Consider the following 26758-nt stretch of genomic DNA (forward strand, 5'->3'; position numbering starts at 1 on the left):
TTAGTCGCGAAGCAGTATATATTCAATCATACTACTGTCTGAAGAGCCAAAAGCGAATGGCGGATCCGTAAGCAGAGACACTTTCGCGACATAAACGGAACGTAAACAAACTAACTGAAGTACACAGATACAATACGATGAGAACTACATTAAAAGCATTCATTGATGCGTTTCTCCAGTATCACACATTGACAGTTATGCTGCCTAATGCGAGCCCAGCGGCGTGCGTAGTACTTCATAGTACACCGCGATAGGGTTGTCCTCAACATTCTTCATCATAGTCAGTTTCAATAGGCAATACATTAAATATTATAATCGCTTACCTTACTGTTGGATTTATATGAACTCCTTCTCTCAGCAGGTCTGTCAAGAATTGAGCCGAATTTTTTTACAAAACATTTGTTGGGTTTTGTTCCAGATTCTAGATATTCTGTCAAAAATGTCTGTGCAGTATACACCTGAATTTTTCCAGAAAGTTAGCAAAGAATCCTTTCCTATTTGATTGATTGACTGATCTAAAAAAGGTTTGCATTAGAATAATAAAAACCGGTAAGATATTACTGGACTGGTATTTAAGTTTAAGAAAATGATCCAGATTATCGTTGATTTATCATCAGATCAAGAAAAAAGTTACTTTAGCGACCATTTTTCTGAAAAAGTGACTTTTTGTTGCAAATAGTGACTTTTTAGTGACCAGGTCAAAAAAAGTGACCAAGTCACTAAAAAGCTGTTTAGAAATGCACCATAAATCTCGCATAATTTATGATCTCGCCCTAAAAGCCATTGGTAACCATATGTGTAGCTCGTTGTTTCTGAGCATTTGAATGGATTTACACGTTATTTAACAACTCTATCCTGAAGAAAGGATCATTCTCTACCTGCCAGTGGTGTTGGTTTGGATGCTTATTCATTAATTTGCTCAGAAACAACGAGCTACACACATGGTTACCAATGGCTTTTAGGGCGTTATCTCAGATTATGCGAGAAATAGTCACTTAGATTGAAATTTTTGGGAACACCTTTGAGGTCAATTTGCATGCCAAATAAATATCAGAAGACAATTGCATCGAAACATCGAAAATAGTGACATTTTGCTAAGAGAAAAAGTCCTTTAAAATCTTTTTTAATTTCGAAATACATACTTCCAGAGTTCCTTGGAAAAGAAAATCATTACAGGATTCTTAAAATAATGTGTATAAAATTTGTACTAATAGAATATCCGTGATAATTCCTGGAAGGATTCAAGACAAAATGTCTGGAAGAATTTCCTTAAGAATCTCTAGAATTTCACAGCTTCACATTGCATCGTAAGGTCATGTAAGGTTTATATCACCTCGAATGAATGCACAACGTCGTACTTGAAAAGCATTGTCACTTAAATAAGGATTTATTTAATGTGTCTATTATGCGCTTAATGCCCCTATCATTAATGTAATTATTCGATAATTACATTAGATGAATTTTCGGAGTAGTTCATAAGGGAATAGGCAAAATTCCTGTAACAATTCTTTATGTTTTCTAGCAATACCTTTCTAAAATATATCCTTGGTGAATTCCCGGTGGAACTCCTAGAAGTGTGCAGAAGAAAGGTATGTAGGAATACCTGGAAGAAATTCTAAATGAGTTCCTACATAAACGTCATGGAGAATTTCTGTTTAATCAAATTAATCCACATGAAACTTCTTGGAGTGTTTTAAAAGTTAAATTAAATTATTCCTGTAAAAACATCTGGTGGTTCAAACATACGGGTTTATTCTACGACTGGCGTGAGGTGACAATTGTCGGTGTCGTATAGCGAGGTGACAATTCTGGACTCGAGTGAAGTGACTCTCCATTTGATTTACACGGCGAGTCACTTCACTCGAGTCGAGAATTGTCACCTCGCTATACGAGACCGACAATTTGTCACGCCAGTCGTAGAATAAACGCAATAGAATGGCTGGTCTTTTAGGGGTCGTCCATTAATTACGTAAGAGATTATGGGAGAGGAAGAGTTTGAGATTCCTTACTTGTCTTGCAATTTACTTTTAATTTTCATACAAAAAATCTGTGGGTTTGAAGAACGTTCAAAATTGTCTTACGTAATTAATGGATAGACCCTTACTGGCCAAACAAAAGTCGAGCCATCAAAGTACGATATTGAACGGTATATCGGGATTATAACAGCCAAGTTATTCGCATGGAATTTCTCTATACAGATCATGACACAAATCCTCTTGTTTTTATAATGCCTTTGATTATTTTTTCACCCTAAAGTTGAATTCATAACTACATTCTAGTTGCACAAGGTACATTATTGTCAATTTTTAACGTCTAGTTTCGTATTTGATTTATATGTGTATCTATCGATAAAATTTGCAACCTCTCTTAACATAAATTTTGTGATTTCTGTGAGTGATGTTTTTTCAAGCACGGTCAAGAATTTTGGATGCGCGGACCCGCTTCCGGTTAGCACACTTTATCGAGCTCAGATTCAGATGGATCATGTTGGGACTTAACCGAAATCTGCTGAAGCATTTAACAATGTGTTAATAGCACAAACGAACTAAGTAAAACTCCTAACTCAAAGCGTCCATCGGTGTAAATCAATTTCTTAAAGAACTAAAAATGATATGGTTTGTATTCTTGATAAAGTTTCCTTTTGTTACCGTTCCGAAGAAACGGAGAACACAACAGAAACAGTTACGCGTCGTTCGAAACTAATGGCTAAGTGGTTAATAATCCGGTCAAAACTTTAAAAATGAACAAAATACACATCCCACTGTTACTATAACTAAAGCTATGAAGCGAATAAAACTAAAGACTATGCATTGAAATAATTGAAAAGGTGATGACTCCCAACTTGTTTCAATCAACTTTTTATGCAAAACGTATTAGTAAGGCAATTATATATTATTAACCAATGTTTGATCCAATTCTAGATGGAACACTTGCCATAATTGCACAACTGTTGAAAATAGCAGTGATGCATTTATGGGCATTTAGTTAGCCAGTTCTGTGGTACATTTATCACAATGAAATAAATTTTATGTTTGGTTCTAATAAAATAATTCTCTTAAATTTGCTTCTTACGACCATAACACGTCAAGAATTTAGAAAACCCAAATTTAAAAGATTTAATACAACTTTTGAGCTTTGTACGATATGTGGCGCCAAAAACCAATTGTGAAATTCGCACGAAAATTAATTTTCTTCTTGATACATCGCCTCTTTTTCCCATCTTTGCTTGAGGGTTCACTCACATGTGCCCGGTTCAAATTTATTTAAAATAATTTTGTCGTCAGTCTTTTACTTTGAATCCAATTTCCGCCCAAAATTAGAATTCGAAAATTTTGCATTAATTTGGGTATCGTTTTAAAAAATCTGAAAATGATTAGCGCATGGCTGATTGCTTTCGATTTGTTTCGACAGTTGTTAGTGCCGGTCGAGTATGATAAAACAAAAATGGAACAAAACCCCATAAATCGATAGCGTTGGAAAGAATGGCCGAGTGCCTACCCGCGAATGAAAACTGTACGCTCGCGCCCCTTGATATTTTCTACAGTCGGTCTAATCTACATTTTAAATGGCCACACACTTTAACCCCTCGAAGGCCATTTCACGAAACGCGATTTGTAAACACATTCTCGAACGAGACCGACCCCGGCCAGCCGGTTTCTTTCTCCACAGGCGTTGTTTGTCGCCTTCGAAAACGTAACGTGGCATTCGATGAATCATTGCACTTGCCACGTACAACTGTGGGGCACGGAATGGGCGCTCTACGCGGCTTTCATTCATCAGCGGGGCTTTTTTCCAGGTCTCACAAACCCATGGCATGTTTCATGTTCTCGGTGCTGGCACCCTTCATAGCGTCCAGGATTCCGTGGAAGCAGTCTTCCATGTACGGCTTACCGACCAGACTCGATACGACCGGAATCGGTTCCTGTCCCGGCACGAGGAGACTGATCTCCTGGATGAGTCCCTAGAATAGACCATATCATTAGAAATTCTGACGCATGCACGCGTACCTGGAACCATATTATTATCGAACTTGAATGAAGCTAAAATTTTGTTTCACAGGGTCTTAGTTTATTGTGTAACCTTCCAGTAAACTATTGGTTTGAAATATTATAGCGATGAAAACTGAAAAAATCATGTTTTAAGATTTTGTAATTAATCGGTACTAATGATTAGTAGTGACTGAGTGTCTTTGAAATAGGAACTTTAGAAACCTTATGCTTGAAAAATATAGACCGAAAAAAGACTAGGTACATAGGAAACAAAAATAATCCTAACAGGAATCAGGAGATTAAAGTTCTCACAGGATCTTTTATTTTTTTAAGCCCGGCCGGACATTTTTTTATGAATATTTTTAATTGCAAAGCTCACTACCAATTACAGCAACAAAAACGTCCAGATTCGCCAGCAGGTGCATTTCCTCGGCGAGGCAACATGGACGACAAGCGATGGACGGATCAGCGGATTTGTGACTACTTGTGAGAGGACATGTACGAAGGAAGTGCTACAAACTGACGATATAAGTGAGGAAGAGGTAATCCATATTTCCAACGGGGTTTCCACTGATTCGGATGTTGTGGACGAAGAGTTGGCTAGGCTTATGGCCATCGATTGTGATTTGGATGACGAAAAATCAGGTGACCTAGAATGTATGCATGTTTCAACGATTGACAATAAGGATTCTTGTTTGTTAAATCTCTATTGAATATGGTGCTGTACAGATGGATGTTGGCAGTGACTCTTCTGTTACAGTGATGGACAAAAATGTATTTGCTTCAAAATTTGACCTTCCCTTATTGAAATGCGCTAAACAACTTGTTGTGATAAATGTTTCTAGACTGGAAGTGTCTGGGGAAGTTGAGGTTCATGTTCGAAACAACGGCAAATTTGCAAAACTAAATCATTTAATGCTTGATTGTGATTACCACTTACCAGTTCATTCCTTACTGTGTAGACCGTGGTTGGATGAATTATTTCCCAACTGCAATTTTTTTTCATTGCCAGTAAACGATTACATGAAAAATAATAATGAATCACTAACATCTTATAACAATAATGAAGCACTGATGATCTTACTAAGCCTATGAATAATTTCAAACATGTTGATTCAAAAAGTAACGTTAAAATTTTTAAGAATGTGTACGACGTTCCATTTTATTTTTGGGAAAGTATTTTAAAGCGTATCAATCAATAATACAAAACATTTGACAGTTACTTTTCAATCATTCACAGCACAGACAGACGTTGATTTTATTGAAAATGTTGAAAAACAGATTTTTGCTATTACGTTGCATATAAGCCTACTTTATATCAAGGTAATGTACAACATAACGGCCTACTTTTCCTAACAACAAAAACAATGCTGAAAAGTGCTACTTTTCAGCACTCATTTCGGTGCTGAAAAGTAGCACTTTTCAGTTCTGTTTTGAGAGTCTACTACTACTAAACAGCTCGAAGATCTATCGTCTCTTCATACGCCTGTATCTCAAGTTTCTGACCATGGTCATGCATGCTTCTGCTTCTGCAACTATTGGGCGTTTGGTATCCGAGTAAAGGGAGATCAGAGAGCTAATCTGATTTAGAAGCAGGTCACCCAGTGTTTGTAAAGGTTACTGTAGGGTAAATCCCAAAATATCCGGAACCTAACTTCACGCTTCTTCACGGTTTGTGCAGGCAGTTTGGTACATGAGGAATAACTTAAAAAAGTCGAAAATTACGTGCGGCGTGTAGCCTGGTCCCTCGTCGAAATCAGATCAATAGAATTGAAGCGTAAAAAATTATAACTGTCATAATTAAGATCAGGCTGCTGTGTCACAGCCTACCTGATTTAAAACTACTGAGTCTATGCGTCGCATGGAAGGCCATGTGGATACTACTTGCTGTTAAAAATAATTCAATAGAACGGCATTTTTCGTAACAGCAAAAAATGTTGTATGCAACTCTTTGCAAAACTCGATTTTTTCAGCACTCGTTGTATTTATCCAACTCGGCGAGCCTCGTTGGATAAATGTACAACTCGTGCTGAAAAAATCATCATTTTGCATCTTGTTGCATAAATAACTATTGTTCAACTTTTGCTTCTTTGAATGCGTTACAAAATGAAAACCAAAAATTATCATTACATTGTTACAACGAGTAGGGGCGATTGGGGAAATATGGACCGCCTAAGGAAAAAGTCATGGAATGCATAGAAAAATAACAAAAACTATCGTTTAAATGCAAGTGACTTGTACTACAAAATGTTATCTTCCATGTTACGTCGATAAACAATGTTAACATCAACTTGAACATTATTTTAAGAACGTTTTGGAAAAACAAGTTTTTCTGCGTGTTCACCAACCATATGGGACATTATGAGCCACCTCAATCAATCGAATGATTTTTATTTAAAACAGTGTAGAGAAGAGTTAGTGGTGAAGAGTACATTATTGGAAATAAAATTGTATGTGCTTTGCTGGATCCATTAGAGGAACTTAATTCTGGTAAAATTTACCAGAATGATAAATATAATTATCAAGTAGGCTTAATTGGAAACTGCAAAAAATATAAGGACAAATTTGTACATTTTTGTAAATATCTTGAGTGTTTAAACGAATATTCTTTTTATTGTGGTGGCTATTAGAAGCATCCTTTTACAGATCATAATGATACTAGACATTAAAACACTGTTTTTTAGGTTAAAAACGGGTATGGCTCATATTTCCCCGTATGTTCATATTGCCTCCATTGCCCCTATAGAACTTCTGCTATGGACAATGTAGCTTTCTGGTTTCAATTCCCAAAAAAATGTTTACTACCAATGAGTATGGTCAAGGATTCATTTAGTGAGAAACTAAACTTCAATATTTATTTCGTTTTTCGTGCATTCTTTTTGATGGTGCAGAATTTTTCTAATGGGTGGAGGTAAAGAATAGTACAAACTTTTTAAAAGCTAAATCTAAACTTGTTGGTTTTATCACAAATTTTGGATTGCCAGGCATATTGTCGGACAATGGATTTTCTCTCAACTACCGAACAGATATTTGAGTAAAGTATGACAATCTCATTACGAAATGGTTTTCAATGCCAAGAGTACTTGAGATGATTTTAGAAATCCGGATATGTTTGTAAATAGTTTTTTTTTTTGACATTTGAAGGTAGATTTCCTTCTAGAACAATAACATTTCTGCATTAGCACAAAATTGGGTAGACGCACCTTTTCTAAACGATGATAAGGGTCAAGACTGGTCGGCCAATCCTGACTGTTGAGCAATCCGAGATGCTTTCCATGACAAACGAGTGCTATGTCGGGCAACTACCTGATCGAGAAAAAAGTGAAATTCAATAGATGGGTAGAAAAAGAAAGTTTTCATCAGTGCTTACTGTCCTAATTAGGCGTTCGAGAAGAATTAGCAATATTAGAATAAAAAGTAAATAGCAATTTCATTATTTGGCTTTCTGATTGAATAATTGTTCAATTTTTCGAAGGGGGACGAACTAATGTATATTGTATTAAAACTTTAAGTGAATACACTTTCGAGTGTATTCAGCACTCTATAAACATTCAGCAGAATAACTGGCAACACTGCTATCAAAGTTTATATTTTGAATAAACTAGCCCAAGAGACACTCTTCTCTCTTCTCTTCGCCTCAAACGAACAAGTCGTTCAAAAGAATTAAAGAAAACCCCTCCTAGTAATAAATAATCTCCACTATCATTAGAGTATCTAGTGTTCTATAGCTCCTAATTGCACCATTAGTTTAGCGGAAGTTTTACCCCATTTATCCGATCTGGTTCCGGAGTTTAAAACATTTTAGAAACCTTGTGAAGAATTTTGTGATAGTTTGATTTTGAGTATTCTGAGAAATACTGCTAAAGGTATTGTGAGATTTTTTTTTGGGTTCCGTTTTCCTGAAACCATTGAAAAACACTTGCTTCAGTCTGTCTGAACACCGACCATTTGATTTAAGCTTGATTGATGTTATTTTTTTTCTGAAAGTCATGGTAGATTGCTGTGATCTCAATAATTTACTAATTAGATAGAAAAAAAGGATCATTAAAATACATATTTGAACTTTGCTCGCTAAAAAAACGTGCATAAATTTGATATATTGAGTTTTGTTGATTCCACTTGAGCAGTATTGTCAGTTTTGACAACACTTTGAAACTTTAATGAAAAACTGAATTACAGTTGAGAAGTATTCCTAGTTTAATTATTTTGATCTTTTCTTATTTTTTTCTAAATAGTGTTGCCAGCCACACCACATGAACATTTGTGCTTGGACCAACTGTATGGCATGCAACACTTCTCTCAACTTTGGTGAGCATTCGGTATCGTTATCTATAAAATTTATTGGTATCTGCATATGACACTTCCATATAATTGGCTCTTTTGATAGCAATCGAGCAGTGTTGTCATCAATTCTCTAAATTTGAAAACCTAAATGACCATTTTGAAAAGTTCTCAATCCATGCTTCAGTTTTGTCGAATATCTCGGATCAGTATTTCCACATCTAGACGTTATATTTGAAAAAAAAAACATAATTATAAACCTGACTTTATTACGACCGATTCTTTTTACAACCCCCTATAACAGACGTAAAAAGAGGTTGGGGTGTAATTTAAATCATATTTTTAAGTTTATCGTCATAAGGGGATGCTTTATAACATGGTTTATTGAATGCGAAACTCTCTACTAGTGAATTCGAAAGTATATAAAATGTCGCAAAACCTGTAATGATGGAGAAAAAGTTCACTTTAGGAACAAAACCGTCAGTTATACCCCTTGTACTCTTCAGAAATCACTGCTGATGCCTCAAAAAATCAAAAAAAAAAAGATCAAAAATAGACTAGACAAAACACAAGAAAACGACTGAGTTTCTTAAAAGTAGGAACCTGAAAGATCTCATGCCTGAAAAAAGAGACCAGGCAGGAATCAAGAAAATACCTAAAAAAGACCATACAAAAATCATAAAGAGACCAAACAGAAACAACAAAACGAAAAGAAACCAAACAGAAACCTGGAGATAATTGTTTTCTAACAGTTTTCTCGATTTTCTTGTGGCATTACGACAAGAATTACTGTTAGTATTATTGTATGCATTTTGCCATTATTTTCTCCAGGAATTTCATCATAAATTAGTTCAGCTATATGTTCAATGTTTCTTCCAGGTATTACTTCGAAGATTTCTTCAGGATTTCATAAAGTATTTATTACGGTCTTCCTAATTAATTCCTCCAAAAACTTCGTTCTACATAACTACAAGACTTCTATCTGAATTTTTTTTCGATAATTATTCAAGAATTAAATTGTTCAAGATTTCCATAAATTACCTTTAAGAATTATCCCAGAGATTTCTCATAGGACTCCCTAAAGGTATTTATTCATTAATTAGGCCAGGAATGTCTCCAGTAAATCGTCAAGAATTTTTTTCAAAAATCACTGGAAAATTTTATCAAAAGAAAGAAGTATTTCCAAAGGGACTTTAAAAAATATCTCTAACAAAATTTTTGATGAACCGTTGCAAATACTTCCGAAAAAAAACATTGCAAAGATTGAAAAATAATTCAATACTCCTGGATAGTATCCTTCAAGATTTTCTGAAAAACTTTCTTAAAAAGCATCTTACATCACGAAGGGCATTTGTGTAGGATTTGTCGGTGGAATTACTAAATAATCGTTGCATTATTTGGTGCTGTGAAACCTTTTGCACTTAGAATACGAGTCCGATGAAATCTCAATAGCTGATCAGTTCGGTAAGGGTAATTAACGTAGTGCGGTATTTTTTTTAAAGTTTTCGATAAAAAAATCATTTGAATTTGTGAAATTCTCTACAGTATTTTAATTAACCGAACAACAAAAAATCACCGGAATCGGTAAAACGCGCTTAGTGTTCAAATGATCCAGACTCTACTAGTAAATTTACTCGATAAATATTTGGAAGTTAGCTAGTTTGGAAATATGCTGGAGAAATGCCTAATAAAATGTCTGTAGTAACTTCATCAGGAGCCTCTTATGTAATTTATTGAGGACGCTAGAAGAGTTTTTAATGTATTTCCTTGAATAATCTTCAAAAAAAAACTTTGGATGAATTCTTGTAAAAATCTTTTTGAAAATAACTAGAAACAAAAACTTGAAAAATCGGCGTAGGTACTTCTTAAACGACTCTTGTTGGGTTTCTTGTAAACATCGATTTTCTTTAAAAATTTAAGAATTCGTGAATTTACTTGAAAGAATTCATGAACAAATTGGAAAAATCGGTGGAGCGGTAGTTGAAGGAAATCCGGGGTTAACTCCTGCGCAATAGATTACAGTATTCACTTTAGAAATCAATAAAGCTATCAGCGTTGGAGGGCTAAAGATTTTGTTGTAGAAGATTCTGGAATAAGTCCTCAAGCATCCATTGGGAAATCGCTGGAAGAAATTCTGGACAAGTTCTTGGAGAAATCCCTAGAAGTATTGCTGAAGAGATCCCTGGTGGAGTTTCTGAACGTATTCTAGAATACAGCTCTGAAGAAGAATTCTGGAAGCTTTTCCCGAGTTTGAATCGATAGGATATTTTGAACCATGGATTTTCCAAAAGGTAACAACATAAAAAAGACCCTGTAAAATTATATTTTCATTCAAGTTCGATGGTAATGTGATTCCAGGTCACCCATCCTCAACTCACCTTCTCCACATCCACCTTAACCTTCATCTCCTGCTGTGGCTGCTGCTGGGACTGATCTGCTCCACTTTCCGACTTGAGCTGGATGCTCTTCTGGACGGAAAACTTGGGCGTCTTACCGATGCGCCAATCCCAGGAAGAGAAATTCTCCCGCAACTCGCTGATACCGGGGAACCACTTCTCGGTGGGATTGATCAACTGGAAGCCGAGCTGCTTCATCAACAGGTCACGTCCACCATCGGTCAGTTGCGTTGCCGGCGTCCGCAGGAATTCATATCTACGGAAAAAGAGGAAGAAGAAGGATGAGACCATTAGACTCGACCATTCGAACTATAAACCGGACCAACAATCGATGGCTGGAAGCTTTTGATAACGAGGGGTACTCACCCAATGGCCGATAAGAGTTGCTGGATGTTGACGGTGCGGTTCACGTCGGTCAAATTTTTGATTGGCGACGGCACCGATGCGGTGGCCTTGCTGATTACTTCGGCCTGGAAATGGAACGGAGAGAAGAAGCGAATATGCATGAGTTGGCGGCTATTGCTGAGTGCACTTGGCGAAAGATGATGAAATTGGTGAATTAAATGAAATAGACGCAAAAATTGGGAGATCTATGCAGAAATCTTAAAACATGTTCGGAGCTTTTGTACTTGACGACCTTCCTGCATTTTCAAAAAATTAGGTAAAGATTCTGAAGGGTCAATCACCAGAAAAAATATCTTGTGAAATCTCGGGATAAAATATATCGAAGATATTGTCTATGATTATAATAATAATGCAAAACATCTTACACAAAAAACCTTATTAAAGATCCTATAATAATCTCTTTAGGAAATAGAAGGCTTCCTCCGAAAATCTTAAGGAAAGAATTCAGCAAGCATCTTCGACTTAATCTACTTAAAATTATAAATTTGTCAAAAATCAGCAAGTCTTTTAAAAATATGGCTTAGAAATAAATGAAAACCGAATTTAATTCCACTAGAGTTTCTATCCTTTGGTAGATACGCGTATTTCGACCTCAACTGCAAGGCCGCCTTCAGTGCCGTGTACTAGGCTAAAAAACGTCCTTGGAATGGTAATGTAGTAAATTTGGTTTTTATTTATTTAAATGTATTCCACTAAACAGCTCGCAAATTTAGTATCTATACAAATATGCTACAGTCAAACATCCGTAAGTTGATATTGAAAGGACCATCGACTCACGGAAATATTCTTTGGCTATCTGAGGGTACCATCAAAGTAACCATGATTTTCGGTTTGTAATATGGTTTCTTGAATCAATATTGAGTAATGGGACGTCGACTGAAAGATGTTTGAAGGAAGAGCTTGAAAGTGCAAAAAGTAAGGTGTTTAAGTTTTATTAGTAGTTTTTTCTCTTAAACATACTCTAATAATCCCTCCCCTAAATTTAATAAAAAAGTGTAGGCTGAAAGTGTCAATTTGTTAGTACAATATTTAAGACCTCAGTACAAGATTGCTGAAATCTGATAAAGAATACCCAATCGTTCAGAATAATGTACCAATTATTCAACAATCTCCCAAATCGTAAACAAAACAACTCAAAGCGACATACCCCCTCGTTTGTTTTGGTTGTTCGAACATAGCAACCCACAGCATTTGCGTGGACTTTGAACTCCACGCCGCCTGCTAGTGATCACAGTGATTGCGAACTACGCACCACCAAGCAGCAGGCGTTGTTTTGAACCGGCTTCTTATTCACTCTCCCAAACCTATCAGCATGAGCTCGTTTTACGCCTAATGTGTGGGTATCAGCCTATCTTTGCAATGCACTTGTCCACCACATTCTGTTTTAAAACCGACAATTTGAACTGGTTCGAACTGGAAAGTAATCTATCGGGGAAGATATATTAATTCGAGTGACAAATTTCGATAAGTATAGATATCTGAAACTGGGGCACCCGTGTTTGCTTGGGGAAAATTTTCCACTGCTTTCGAGTTATTTTTGGGATGCGTGCAAAATATCAAAGCCGAAGAGAAGGTGAACATGACTTCAGTTCGTTCGCTTCCCGAGAAGACTAGGATTTGAAAAACTTATCATTTTGATGTCAAATTTTGTTGTTTATAGCATATTGATAACCATTTTCTATATCTGAAACCGACATCAACATTTATTTGATATCAATTGGATATTCCTAAATTCAAATTGAAATATTATAGCTACACAAAAAAGTCACTATATCTTATTTTACGTATTTTAATGTTTTCGATAAAAACATCAAATAACTAAATAAGTTATCGGTATTATAGTGTTATTAGAATTTGCTATTATCCTGTTATTTTTCATATAAAATTTTTATCCCATATTATGTTATGATTGTTGTAAACTTGATCAGAATATTGTCATATTGAATTATCATATACGATGATATCACAACATCAAAATTTAACTTCCAAAGAGTTCTCATTCCCTGCTCGGGTCGCTTATCGAAAGCGAGGGTGCCCGAGAACAATAATATCAGCTGTGCTGTTAAGACGGAAGACCGATAATGGCGAACGGCTTGTTGTTGGTCTGTTTGTCCAAACCGGATTGTTGTTTTCTTTTTCTCTCTGGATACAATGTGCAAAATTAGATTCACCGGCATTTCGTCGTGGCGTGTGATGAACACGATCCACCAACCAAGGTCTAAAGTTCGATGAAATTTATCAATTATTGCACCTTGATGACATCGATGGAGACAGGATTAAAGTGGGATTTGAAGGCGAGTCGACCGATTGCTGATTGTGCCGTTACAGTCATACGACCATGAGTCGACATTGAACAGCAACAGTCGAATCTAGTACGTATCTCCCTTTGAATTTGAGTTTTTAATTGAACAATTGATTTTTGATGTACTTCGATATATCAAAATGCAACCAAAAGCATCGTTACATTGTTATGGAGTGCGATATCTCATGTTTTTCCTCAATTTGCCAAATGGCGTCCTCTCATCGATACTGAACAGGCGAGGCCTTTGCGCACAAGATAGACAGTTCCTATGCAAATGACGATTATCGCACAACCATCGTCATCGTGTGAGGCCTGACACCCAGACAAAACAACTTGTTTGTGCATCACGGCTAACGATCGAATTAATTTCTATGATAGGTAGGTACCATGGAAAACGAGCCTGAACTGGTCTTATACATATGAGGTACTACGTTACGAGCAAATGTACTTACGTTGTCTTTGACCAGCGATTCGCCCAGATGCAGTTTGTTCGAGTTGACCAGCAGAGTGCAGTGATGATAAGCGTTGGGTTGACCCAACTTGGCGGCGGTGCCCGAGATCTGCAAATGAAATAAGAAAATCAAAATAGAATACACGGAGGGAAATAACTGAATGGATTACAATAGAGTTTTTGCTATAAAAAAATGAAAATTATACAAATTTTCAATAGAATGATGCGTTTATTTTTAAATGAATATTCATTCGCTACAATTTTTGATGAGTACAGCCATACCTACATTAGTTGATGTATTATTATTATTAATCTTTACTTAGGTGGCTTTTCGCCCTTGGCGATTGCGCCACTCAATAGATTAGTCGATATTTCGTGACTCGATATCAACTCATGGAAACACACTAAGACCAAATTTTCATATTTACTATTATGATTCCCTCAAACAGTTTTTCGCTACAATATTTTCATGAATTGATAGTCCTTTCAATATCGACTCATTGAGGTTTGCGTGCTCATCACTTCAAATAATCTTCGTCTTCTTTCCAACTTCACATTCCAACTAGTACAATGTCGGTTGTTGTGTGACTACAATTGTTGACTACTGTTAATAACAGTGATAGCTAGGACATAACTCACTATGTCCTGTGAAGTTGCTGAAAATTTCAACCCGAAGAGACCTACCAGGATTTGAACCCATGAACATTCATTCAGTAGAGTTCACGCTTTTACCAACAGAGCTCAGTGAGACCCAGCCGGATAATGTAGTCCACAAGTGCGTCAATGCCAATGTCAATTTTTGCCTTCGCTGAGACAAATGTCTCAAATCCATATCATGCGCCACAAAAAAAAACTGCAGCCACGCGTCCCGAACGTGAACGGGGAGACCATGGCCCGCAACTGCGTTTCTTTTTCGAACTGCCAAGATTGTTGTTATTCCGTTGTATGTAGAACACCGTGAACGTCAACAATGGAGAGTAATGGGGGACATGCGCGTGGATCTACAAGGGACCGATGGGGACTTTGTTGAGTAAATTTTCACTGGCAAAAAAATATCTTAAAGAAAGTAACAGAATTCTTTATTGCGTTACGATTTCAATATGACAAAGCGTTTAACTACACTAAAATAAATTTAATCGTGGAAACCACTAAATCCATGGCAAAATTAAGAACAGCAGCAACGATTTTCAACCAACCACATTCATCTGTTAACTCAATATCACTACACATTAAAATAATTCGGTTTATTCCACCAGAGTTGCAGAACTTGATTTGACCCCACATTGTGTTTTTACGATGGGTGTCGCGGGTAGAAATACAATGCTTTTACTATAGACATGGTCACATTTACTGCCACTGTTCAGTGATATATACCAGACAGTAAACTTTACAGATTTTTGTAGTCGGTTGAAAATCGTTGGTGCACTTCTTAATTCTATCATGGATGCGGTAGGTAACACGATATTTTTTACGTATTAGCTCATTTTAAACTTCCACAGTTATTAATTAAAAGTAGAGATGGGCAAAACGGCTCACTTCAGTGAACGGACCCGATCCGAATCAATCATTTTAGTGAACCGGATCTTTTGAACGGTTCAGTGGCTCAGCGGCTCGCAAAAGAAGAGCAAACGAAAAAAAAACGATTCACTCTCTATTGCGCGACATGCGTCGTTCCTTCCGAATCTTTCTCTCTCTCATTCTTCGTACATTCTTAGAAACTCACGATACACTTGGCCGATTTCCCCTACCCAAACCAAACCTATCTTACACACTCCTGTGTGCAAGTGAGTGGAGCAAATTTGTCTGTCTATGCTAAGGACGCAGAGAGCACGATGCAGCAGAAAACTATGCTTGCATGTGTGACGTGGCGCGCAAAGCAAGGCACGTGTCAAGTGCCGAGAAACGAACGAAGGAGAATATGGGAAAACAATCAGTTCGTTCTTTTTCCGGGTCACTTTTTGTCTGACTCGTGCTGACTAAATGAATCGACTCTCGCCAAAAAAGAGCCACGGATCACCTTCTCTTTTATGTGATCCGGATCTTTTGAACGGCTCCGATTCTTTTTGCCCATCTCTAATTAAAAGCTTTCTGCGACCATTGCAATTTGATATCGTATGACAAGCACAAAGATACTTTTTACCGAGGGAAATCGAGAAAATTTTCAAACCCGAAAAGATCCTCGGACGGATGAATTCTACGACTATTTTCGCAGAATTTGTAAATAATTGTGCATTAAAATTATTAGGTTTGTTTGTCAACTTTCTGGGATAAAGTTTTGATGTTATTCCTTGACAAGCTTTAGAAGTATTCCATGATAAAAATAATTGATGGAATAGTTTAAAACAATGATTCCCAAAGTGATTGAATTCTTCCCCCTGGGGGCAATTTTATGCCCAAGGGAGCGAAAATGTTCAAACAAACATTTGAAGGTAAAAACACTAGAAAGAGGGCGAAAGTGGGAATTAGGAACGACTTATAACATATGGAGAAGATACTTGTACATAATCCTTATGGAAGATGTCAAACCATCAGCTCATTAAAGGTTAACTTTATTTTTAAGCTTAACTTTAATTAAATTGACGATTGACGGTTTCCTTAAAAAAAACTGGATACACTTTTAGTTAATATATTAAGACAATTTTAAAATCCTAACCTATAGATGAGACTTTCAAAAATGGTTACGTGTAATTGGAAAATTTGTTATTCAAATTCAGAATTCAGATAATATGCAAGTATTTTGAAATTGAGAACATGTTTGGATTGTATGAAAAATTGTCAAACACTATTATTTTTTTTACCTATGAGAGTCGTTGAATTTTGTTATGGCAGCTTCTAGACTTGAAGTAATTTGAAATCGAAAACAACGAATCTCCATCTCGTTGTTTCGGAGTGAAATGAAAATATACAAACTTTCTGAGTTATCCTACCGTGCTGTATCAATACCCGGACGCTTAAGCAGAGACGAATGTTTAACCTCTAATTGAAGTAAGTTTGCTTGGGGTATAATTAAAACTTTTTTTTATGTAACATACAGCTTCAACCCTTATCTTGATTGAAATGCTAAGTTTTCCCATAAAAGATACAGTTATCATGAAGATCGTTGAAAGCATATCTTGTCAGCATATCTTGTCCTTAAATGCGGACACACGATGCAAGTCATGTCTTAAAATCCGGACACCGTTGAATCAATATCCGGACATATACATTATTATGGAACATTATTAACGAAATACTCAAAAATTTCTCAGATTAAAGCTATTAATTGAATTTTTGAGCACTGGATGTCTGCATGTGTCGTATAAAATTCCAAAGTGTATGAGTAAAATCTGCATTTTGGTCACCTGAAGGGAGTCTTTCGTAGTTTAAACTGTACGAATTAGAAGTTTTCATTGTTTTTCTGCATAGAACAGTTTTGTGATCACTTTTATCACTTATCCAACCTCTTTCATAAGTTTCCTTTTGATACAGATCTTAAATTCATAGTTTAATCAGTTAAACAAAGGGCAATACCTTAATGACCGGATTTAAAATCACTTATACTTAATTCCAGACAGTCTCTTTTCACATCGTCTAATCAGTGCTCTCAAAATATTTCACAACCGATAATCTTTAGTACCACGAACATATCTGCTGAAAACCCCTTCCTAGATAATAGTCGAGTATTTAACCAAAATATCTGGTACTGCAACGTAAGGCCATTTAACTGGAGCGACTAGTTTTGTACTTGTTTTTATTTGATAGACGATGGTTACTAGATTACAACGGTATACATTTATTTCATATTGCGCATTTCTTTCACCACTGGACAATCGCAGAAGTTTTTACAAGTGCGGAAACGCTAATAAAAGTGCGCAATTGCATCAAATCGGGTAGCTGTCTTCGGGGGACTTATTCTTCGTAAATAAAAGTATAAGTGCTCTGAAAACACCAAGAAGATTCAATGCAATCCCGCACTTTAATTCACACTTTCGCACTTATGAGGCCGCTCTTCGCAGTCCAGTACTGAAAGAAATACACAATATTTAGTTCATATTTAACATAGTTTTGGATGAGACACCGTGCTGCATCAATACCCGGACGCCTAAGGTGATACGCATAATCAAATGCTTGTATACAATTAGGTGATCGTTATTTTATTATGTGTTGTGTTACTTTGAGACGATAACTATTAGGTTAGAATATGATCATTTTTATAAAATGTATTATGAATTTAATGAAAATACCGTAAAGGTTAATTCGTGTCTACAAATCCGGACATCGATGCATCAAATTCCAGACATTAAAATAATTACTTCTTCTTCTTTCTGGCGTTACGTCCCCACTGGGACAGAGCCTGCTTCTCAGATTAGTGTTCTTATGAGCAATTCCACAGTTATTAACTGAGAGCTTACTATGCCATGACCATTTTTGCATGCGTATATCGTGTGGCAGGTACGAAGATACTCTATGCCCTGGGAAGTCGAGAAAATTTCCAACCCGAAAAGATCCTCGACCGGTGGGTTTCGAACCCACGACCGTCAGCTTGGTCTTGCTGAATAGCTGCGCGTTTACCGCTACGGCTATCTGGGTCCCCTTAATTAATTGAATTTCATCAGAGTGTGCGGATATGGATCCCGTCCGGTTTTTGATTCATCACGATAGAATAGTGTTCTCAGAAACGTTAATGACATAAAATTCAAAAGTTGTGACCTAAATACTCTGAAAGAAATTAACAAAAATATTTTAAATTAAAAAAATACAGTGTGAAATAGCAACAATAAAAAATTACAAAAAGACAGAACGTGTGCAAAATTGTTTACGTTAGTCAAGGTTAGAGGGCAGCTGATTTATTATATTCATTATATTATGTTAGTAGGAAGTTATTGTACTGCCATTTATATTGGAATTCTCAGTACTAAATGACAGACTGCTATTTAATTGAAATGGATATGTGAATTTTCAAATGTCTAGCTAAGAGATATTGTTTGGTTTTTTATTTCAAACTTTATCATTTGAATATTGCATGCCCTGGAAATCTGCCAATATAGAAAATCTATTTATTAAAACTTCAAGCACTTTATCAAAACTTCAGGAGATGTATTGTAATAGACTCAATTATTCATATGTGCGTGAGCGATATTTTGCGTTTAGATATGTTTTGTACTCCCATATGTTTAATATTATTATTTCATTCTACTACTGAAAACTTCGTAATTTGACTGATTTTTGGTGCAGTTACAGACAAATATAGTTTAAAGTTTCAGCACCACATAGCATTTATATCCAAAAACAATAACAATATATCATGGGAGTGATACCAAAATATGTTGGTTTCAAGGGGGCGAAGGTCAAAAAAGTTTGGGAAACACTGGTTTGAAATAAATGTACAGACATTTCAGAGCAGTTTAGAAGTTTTGTGCGAAATGCCTTGTCTACCGCAGTAAGAATTCTAACAAATGAGTTTTCTCGGGCAGTTGTATAAGAATTTACTTAACGAATTTTGTCGAGCAAGAAAATCAGATGATTTTGCAGAATATAAATTAAAATGCACTTTTCATGTTGAAAAGGAATCGATAAAGACATTTTCTACAGTAAGTCTATTTTAAACTGAAATTTCATTTCAATTGCGTACCACATTTACAAAAAAAAGCACTTTTGTCTAAATTCTCTACCCATCAAGATAGACCAAGAAATTACTTTCCAACAGCAAAGCGTGAGGAATCATTGACAAATGACCAGGTACCTAAAAAATATCTAAGAAATAGAATTCTAAAATCCTTGCTTTACTCAAATTTCTTCAAGTCTAAACAAAATACAGTCGACTCTCCACATTTCGATGTTCTACATATCGATATCTTTCCCTATGTCGATGATTTCTTCGGTCCCTTCAGTCTACATACATTTTCTCTCTCCATATCTCGATATCCTCCTTATCTCGATATCTCCATATGTCGATGTGCTCCTGTTGATGTTTTGTTCCAATTTTTCTCTCCGTATGTCGAAATGACCATAATCAAAGGTGACTAGACTAGATAGTATTCATTAAAAATGTGTTCTTTGTCTCGATCTCTCCGTATCTTGATAGTCCCTTCGATATAGAGATGTGGAGAGGCGACTGTATATCTTTTTCTTTATGTCTCCATTTATTAATCTCATTTTAAACTCATGCGTAAACCTTTGAGGCCATTGAAAACATTACGATAGGTAAGAAATTTCTGAGATTTTTCAGCCATTATTGCATAATAGAGTGAAATATTGTTAACCTGTCAGCTATCACTCCGTAACAAGTTGGCGGCGTGCAATCTTATTTTGATATGTTCAGTGGAAAAAAGTTGAGGAAAATAATTTTCTGTACCATTTATAAGTTATCCCCTCTGACAGTTTTAAACCGCAATAAAAAAAGTTTTTGAATTAATTCGACATAGACCTAAAAATAACTAAATTGAAACACTGTCAATTTTCTAATCACGTGGGGCAAGTGAAAAGTTTCTCATTAGAGATTGAATTTGTGTTTTCCCTTTAGGTAGCTATAATTATACAATGTTCACAATTATCATAGAACAACAGAACGTGCTGATAATTTAAGAAACACTATACTCAAAGCGTTAAATGCTATTATCATGGCTAAATCATGGAACTTCTCCAAAAAAAAAGGTTACCAAATATTACGATATCATTATGTGTACTTCGGACAGCCAATTAAAAGGAAGACGTTGATTGAAAAGTTTCAATATAAGAGAACGCACGGAAATCTTGTGAAATGTCTATGTAAAGTTAGTTCAAAACATAAAAAATGGGATATAGGTGTAACCACATAAAAAAGTTTCTATATAGTTTATTGAAGGATTCCGTTTGATTTCTCTTCAAGAGTTATCCGACGCCATATCCGATTTTCTTGAAAACAAATAACGAGCGGTGGAAATACTACAGAGTAGAAATGCAATTGCTGTCCCATGATGTAAGAACTAACATTGTAAATATTGCAGTTATAATGTTGTCGAATCATTTCAACAAACATAACTGAACAGAAGAAATTTCAAGTAACAATAATAAAATTTTCTTTGTTTGCATGTTACTTATGTCATTGTTCATTGGGACGCCTTAACAAATGTTAAAGGTAATAGAAATCGTGAATTTAACTGTTAGTTTTTGAATTTATTGTTCAAAACGATAAACTTTTTTTTAAATAAGGAGATATTTTTCAAAAACTTAATTTAAGGTCTCTAGAATTTGAAGAATGCCAACTATGCGAAATCCATTACCCACTTGCCCCACGGTACCTTACTAAATTCGTTGAGAAAAAAATTCTTATTATTTATTGAGCAGCCGGTAGACTTTCTAACCACTCTTTAACATTTGTAATTTTTCATATAAGAAATTAAACTGCTGACAAGAATCGCTTTACATAGTATTATTATTATTTGTTTTTTTTTTTGAATTTTGGTCTCAATATTATTTAATTCAATGATCATTATAGAGTAAATTGAACAGATTATTCACAGAAAACGAGATCGATGTATATTTGTGAAAAATGCATAACGTAATAAATGAACAACCAACGATATTCCTGGACCACTAAGTTTGCAACATCTAAATTTGTTACCATCCGCTAGTGAGTTAACGGCGATCGCACAAGCATCGTCCCACAACCAGTTCAATAAGCCGGTTCAAGGATGCTACCACCGCAGACCGTGCTAATCCTCAAGAGGAAGAAAAAAGCCATCGTTGCTTCCGTTATTGGGGAAGCTTTATTCGAAGCGGCACATCGCGCGTTAGAGCCTGATAAGAAATGTTCCAGCAGACGGGCACCAACACAATTGACGGTGCACGCCCATTTCCACTAATATTAACTAGAGAACTTCGTGAACCACGCTTAGTGCGCGCACACGATTGTGGTATACAAAACTCATAGTAGTAAACACCCCTTACCATTGTAGACGAAATCGAAACATAAACATTGGAGCAACCGGTTTACTCGCCGATGGGACCGCGAGTCACGCTTCCAGCACGTGATAGCCGGCTAAATTGTACACAGCGATGAATGACCCCAGCAGTGGCTTGGACAACTTTATTCAACAAAGAAGGGAGCTTGCTACATACCAATTATGATACAGTATGTACTGTACAGGTTGGCAACAGCGAAAAAGGAAATTGAACTTTTATAAGATCAGCTGCTGCAAGATGTATTTTTGCGGACATATCGCACAAGTTCAGCAATCATGGTGAACGTGACGATTGGCACGCGCATGTGCAACTATTGAGGCTACATGTATGTAGCCTCATACGGATTAGTTTGTAATTGATCTCGCTGGCCATGCCCGAGCAGTTTATCATATTAGGGTTTTGTGAGATCTTGTCAATAGCTGTGAACTATTTATTTGATCTGCAAACATCAATTTTGGCTATGGTTCAGAAGTTTTAGGGTTTTCCTAGTTGCCGATTTTACGACTGTTTTTTTTTCAGAACGTAAGGAAAATAAATTCAGCTGGATTTTGTGGTCCTGGGGATTTTTCTGGCTGCATAACTGGCGAAATGCGTTTAGTAACTTCTGTTAGAACTTTAAAAACATTTCTAACAAAAAAGCCTCCTAATAATTATTATTACTAAAATAGACAACAGAATTTCTAAGTCAAATGGTCGGCTCAGTGATTTGGTTCACTCTGACTGTTAATTTTTAGGGAAATAACAATCATTTAATGCTTGCATGGTCAAACTTGGTGCAGATCTCTAAGATAAACAGAAGGGTATCGATACCCTTCGAAATCAGTATCGTAAATTATTCAATAACCCATATCTTAGATTCCAAAATCAGTGCCATTACGATAGCTTGAAAATTAAAATTGTGCAGGGTTAGGGCATTGATGATCAGAAATATTCAAAAATGCATTCAGTCAGAGGGGACCAAGTGAAAATCTTGAGTACCGGCCAAAATATACTGGTCCAATAAGTGGGTTCTAGGACATTCCATACATACACCATAGAACTACCAAAAACTTCTACAGGACTCTGAAAACGACTCCTAAAATGCAATAATCAATCAGTATATTACTTTTTGACACTTGGTCCGCTCTGTGTGCACAGAAATTGTTGCAATTTCTGATCACCCATCGAAATACGGTAAATGGTCAAAAATCAAAATCAAATGCATCGAATTAAGTAATGTTTATGAATTTCTATTGATGGATGAGAAGATGAATCATTCGTTGTGCAAAAATCTTACCAAATCACTTGAAATCTCTTTTGTTTCCTCGCAATTCGAATTCCTCAGCGCGCATATAATTTTCGTTGTTATGTTATGACTGCATACTTCTATGGAATTTTATTGATCATCCAAAGTAAATTTGTTACATATTTCTCGCAGTTCACAACATTAATCAAATCTGATCAAAGTGAAAGGGAGGTAAGGTAACTTCGCATCTAATGAAAGATTAATCTCATTTTTTAATTTTTTGTACTTGGTCCATTCTAACTTAACGCCGACCATATAACTCTCTGAAATTTATGTTTAGTATTCTTAATTCAGAATCCTACCAAAAAATGTTCTAGAAGTATTGCTAAGGAAATCCCAATAAATTCAACGAGAAACTAGTATGCTAGTAATAGAATTCATTCTCGACGCTTTTTCGCAATGATATCTCAGACGGATATATGTTTTGTGGAGTCTAACAACAAGTTCAGGGGTCTATTTTGTAATTCGAGCGAATTCACGTGACTCGTCAATAGTCATTGTCGATCAAAGTAAGCATGCATATTTCAGATGTCACCCGTCGACTCCCATAGTAATCCAGTCACTTAAAGAGACAACTGTCGAAAAACTCGAGTGACAAGGCCGTGTCGAGTGAAATTTTTGGTCGACAGTGACTCCAGTCGAGTCACTTTGGTCTACTCGACTTATAAAATAGACCCCTCAATGTCTTTACTTCATAGTATGCCTATGAAACATACAAAATCATTCGATTATTCCAGCGAAATATACATTTGGAGAGCTGTTGTCCGAATGCCTATTATGGACCCTCCCGGGGTGCATAATATGAATGTTTACAAATTTGACGTTTCCTATTATGGACCCTCCAGTTGATTCCCATGTAATCTGGCTCGCTGCCAACGTGCTTATTATGGACCCAACTGGAAATGCTAATTATGGATTCTCTTGTGTGATTTGATTTACAAAACTGTTCAAATATCTGTATTTATGCGCCTCAAACCAATTTTTTTGCCTGAAACTTATGACTAACAACAATGCAATCGAAGTTCCCCCTGTGGATTTTCATAGGAATAAGGTTGCTTTGAGTGTTAATTTCATGTTTTTCTATAGGGGATCCATAATACGCAAAAGGTCTATAACCGGCAACGACTCCCTATGTATGGACTCAGCAAAATGTTTTGAAAACTTTCCCAAAAACTTTTAAAGATTTTTTTGAAGTGTATGAAGTTATAAAAGAATGCTTAGGAAAATTCTTACAAGGGAAGGTCACGATGGTGTTACACGGGGTTTTCTTTTTTACTGTTCATGTATATAAAAAAGTATGAAAAATCAAAAATGAAGTGAAAAATCAAAAATAATGTGTCCCGAAAATATCTTTGCAAGATGACTTGACTGATTTCTAATAGTTTATACAGAAAACAGCAAACCGTTCACAACAATTTTATCTAAGGTAAAGGTACATTGCATTGCGTCTGTACTCTACACCAAAAATTTAGCCTCGAGCCCCATATCAGACGACATGTAAGCTCAACAAATGTTACATGGACACTTTGAAAGCCTTCTGGAAAACAACATCCGTGCTCTGGAAAATTAGAGGCCAACTTTGTACATCAGCAAACTTGTTCAAAACTATAATAAAGTATCGTGCTTTTCATATGAATTAAAAAAATTACAACTTTGGTGAAGAAGTTACCAAAGTTATGGAATGTTTGGCACAGACCATTGAAACGTTGGGCATAGAACATATTTTTGTCGTTTTCATTACTCCTAAGACTGCATTGCAGAAAAATCTTCAAATACTTGTGGAAGTACTATTAGATAATTCAAGCGTGGAAACAGGCTATGTCTCAGATCGAGTGTAAAGCCAAGAAAAAAAGGCAGAAGAAGATAATCGTTATGCACTCTAAATCGCATAACTACAACCTAACGAGAAATGGAAATTTCCACCCTAATCTCCAACCGTTCTTATTTCTTAGTAAGTATACGCGCTGAATGATATAAAAACCATGCTATGCAACGCACCTACCCAAACCAGTTTACCAACACACTGTAGCTTACTCACCTTCTTGCCCATGACGGTGATGTCGTCCCGGTCGGAAATGTCCGCACTGATACCGTACTCCCGATACAGCGCCCGGGTGATTAAATTCAGATTGTACTTCCGATCGTAGCGAGCACGTGGCGTAAAGAAGGTACAATTCAAATTGCCCAAATCGTGATACACCGCCCCGCCTCCGCTGTTGCGCCGAGCCAGTTCCACCCCATTACGCATCAGCTGCGATACGTTCGCTTCGGCAAAGGGGTTCTGGTGGCGCCCAACGACCACCGTGGGCGAATTGATCCACAGCATCAGGATGTGGTGATGGGCAAAGTCAAAGTTCCGATAGATCCAATCCTCTAGGGCCAGGTTGGAGTAGACATCGTTGGACTGCGAGATGAACACGGACTTGCGAACCTCGCTGTCCGGGATCTTCTTCACGTCCGAAGAAGACAGCTGTTTGCCTTTGTGATTGGTGGTGTTGTTTTGGATCTGCAGCCGGTTGGTAGTGGTGATTGTACGCGCCAGGAGAGTATGGGTATGGGTGGATGTAGCAGAGGCCACATACAACTTGCACACGGCACGTGCAGCTGTATTGCAGCGTTGTACAATGAGGGCAGCCATCTTGGGGAGTTCTCGCTTCTTTATTTTGATCTCTTTGTCCTATATATAATTTCACTGTTTGTTCCGCTTTTGGGTGGGTTGGGAGTTTTTTTTGGGGGAGTTGAAATTTTGAAGGTCTACCGTATTGCGTAACGATGGGCTGATTGGATTTTTCTTTTTTTTCACTATTGCGGGAATTCCTGAACTGTTTTGAATTTGGATGGGTTAGACTGTTCGGGATAAACGATTTCTAAATTTATATCACAAACTTTTTTTTTCGATGTTGGCAGTGTTCATTGACAGTTTCTCGACACAGACAGTTCGTGTGATTTCGTTCACGTTTGAATTGACTAGTTAAACGTTCTTTTTCGCCAGAGGAAAAAAGTTGACAATCTTCGCACTTTTCACTTTAACACTACGGAACTGATTGGTTTACGGATCAGTTAACACTTTCTCTTAACTCACGATAGATTATGTAGAAGGCTATACGGTTTCTATGAATTAACTACTGGTACTGGCACTGAGCTCTTCTCCTAGCACTCGATACCTTCTTGCCCGAAAGCGTCCGTGTCAGAAGCGCTCATAGAGATGAGATATTCATGCAGGGCGATGGTCTGGTGCAGCCACTTCCAGGTCTGGTGCAGGGAGTTGATGCGGTATCTAATACCAACACAGTCGCGACTGCAGTTAAAGGGCATTCCTTTCAGTTAGCAGACAGGAGTGAAATGTTAAATCCCCGTTGCCTATCTGGAAACAACGGCAGGTGAGTCTATCCCCTATACGTTCTTGCTGCGACGTAGAAATCTCCACGTTCTCTTCCACTGCTCGGTTCTCTAATCACCCAAGCTTCGCTTTCACACTGAAGCCAGTAGAACCACTTTTTGAACTGTCCATAAGAACACTATCACTGAAGCTAGAGGACATTCACTGATGATTTGATTAGGGCCCAATCCACACACTGTGCTCTATCTCTCAGACAAGGCGTTATAGACGGCGAGACGGAAATCCACTCGGAACGACAAACGAAATGCAACTGAATGCGAAGCGGTTCGGCTCGTTCATTTATATATTTATTTCGCACTTGTCTGTGTATTTCAGGCCAGTCGGGT

At 36.7% G+C, this 26758-nt stretch overlaps 2 protein-coding genes across 2 annotated transcripts; both read right to left on the bottom strand.

The window, feature by feature from the left end:
- Positions 1–2216: 2216 nt before the first annotated feature.
- LOC5569739 (lipoyltransferase 1, mitochondrial) lies at positions 2217–26684 on the bottom strand. The gene is made up of 5 exons (XM_001652915.2): positions 25071–26684; positions 13826–13933; positions 11033–11136; positions 10649–10922; positions 2217–3961 (listed from the first exon to the last, which is right to left on the bottom strand). Exons 1-5 carry the CDS (start codon positions 25668–25670, stop codon positions 3800–3802), a joined length of 1248 nt encoding a protein of 415 aa, XP_001652965.2. The 5' UTR covers positions 25671–26684; the 3' UTR covers positions 2217–3799.
- On the bottom strand, positions 25915–26703 carry LOC110679115. Its single transcript, XM_021853113.1, has one exon. It carries the CDS (start codon positions 26345–26347, stop codon positions 26183–26185), a length of 165 nt encoding a protein of 54 aa, XP_021708805.1. The 5' UTR covers positions 26348–26703; the 3' UTR covers positions 25915–26182.
- Between the last annotated feature and the right edge of the window lie 55 nt (positions 26704–26758).

The sequence above is a fragment of the Aedes aegypti genome, chromosome 3 (assembly GCF_002204515.2).
Source record: "Aedes aegypti strain LVP_AGWG chromosome 3, AaegL5.0 Primary Assembly, whole genome shotgun sequence".
In the NCBI taxonomy this organism is placed as follows: domain Eukaryota; kingdom Metazoa; phylum Arthropoda; class Insecta; order Diptera; family Culicidae; genus Aedes; species Aedes aegypti.

What these genes read in the sequence shown, in the direction of transcription:
- LOC5569739 (XM_001652915.2), bottom strand. Translation starts at nt 25,670, where the DNA reads ATGGCTGCCCTCATTGTACAACGCTGCAATACAGCTGCACGTGCCGTG. An exon ending in CAACTCTTATCGGCCATTGG is followed by an intron (nt 10,923 to 11,032) that starts GTGAGTACCCCT and finishes CTTTTTCCGTAG; the next exon opens with ATATGAATTCCTGCGGACGC. An exon ending in TTAAGGTGGATGTGGAGAAG is followed by an intron (nt 3,962 to 10,648) that starts GTGAGTTGAGGA and finishes GGTCTATTCTAG; the next exon opens with GGACTCATCCAGGAGATCAG.
- LOC110679115 (XM_021853113.1), bottom strand. Translation starts at nt 26,347, where the DNA reads ATGCCCTTTAACTGCAGTCGCGACTGTGTTGGTATTAGATACCGCATC.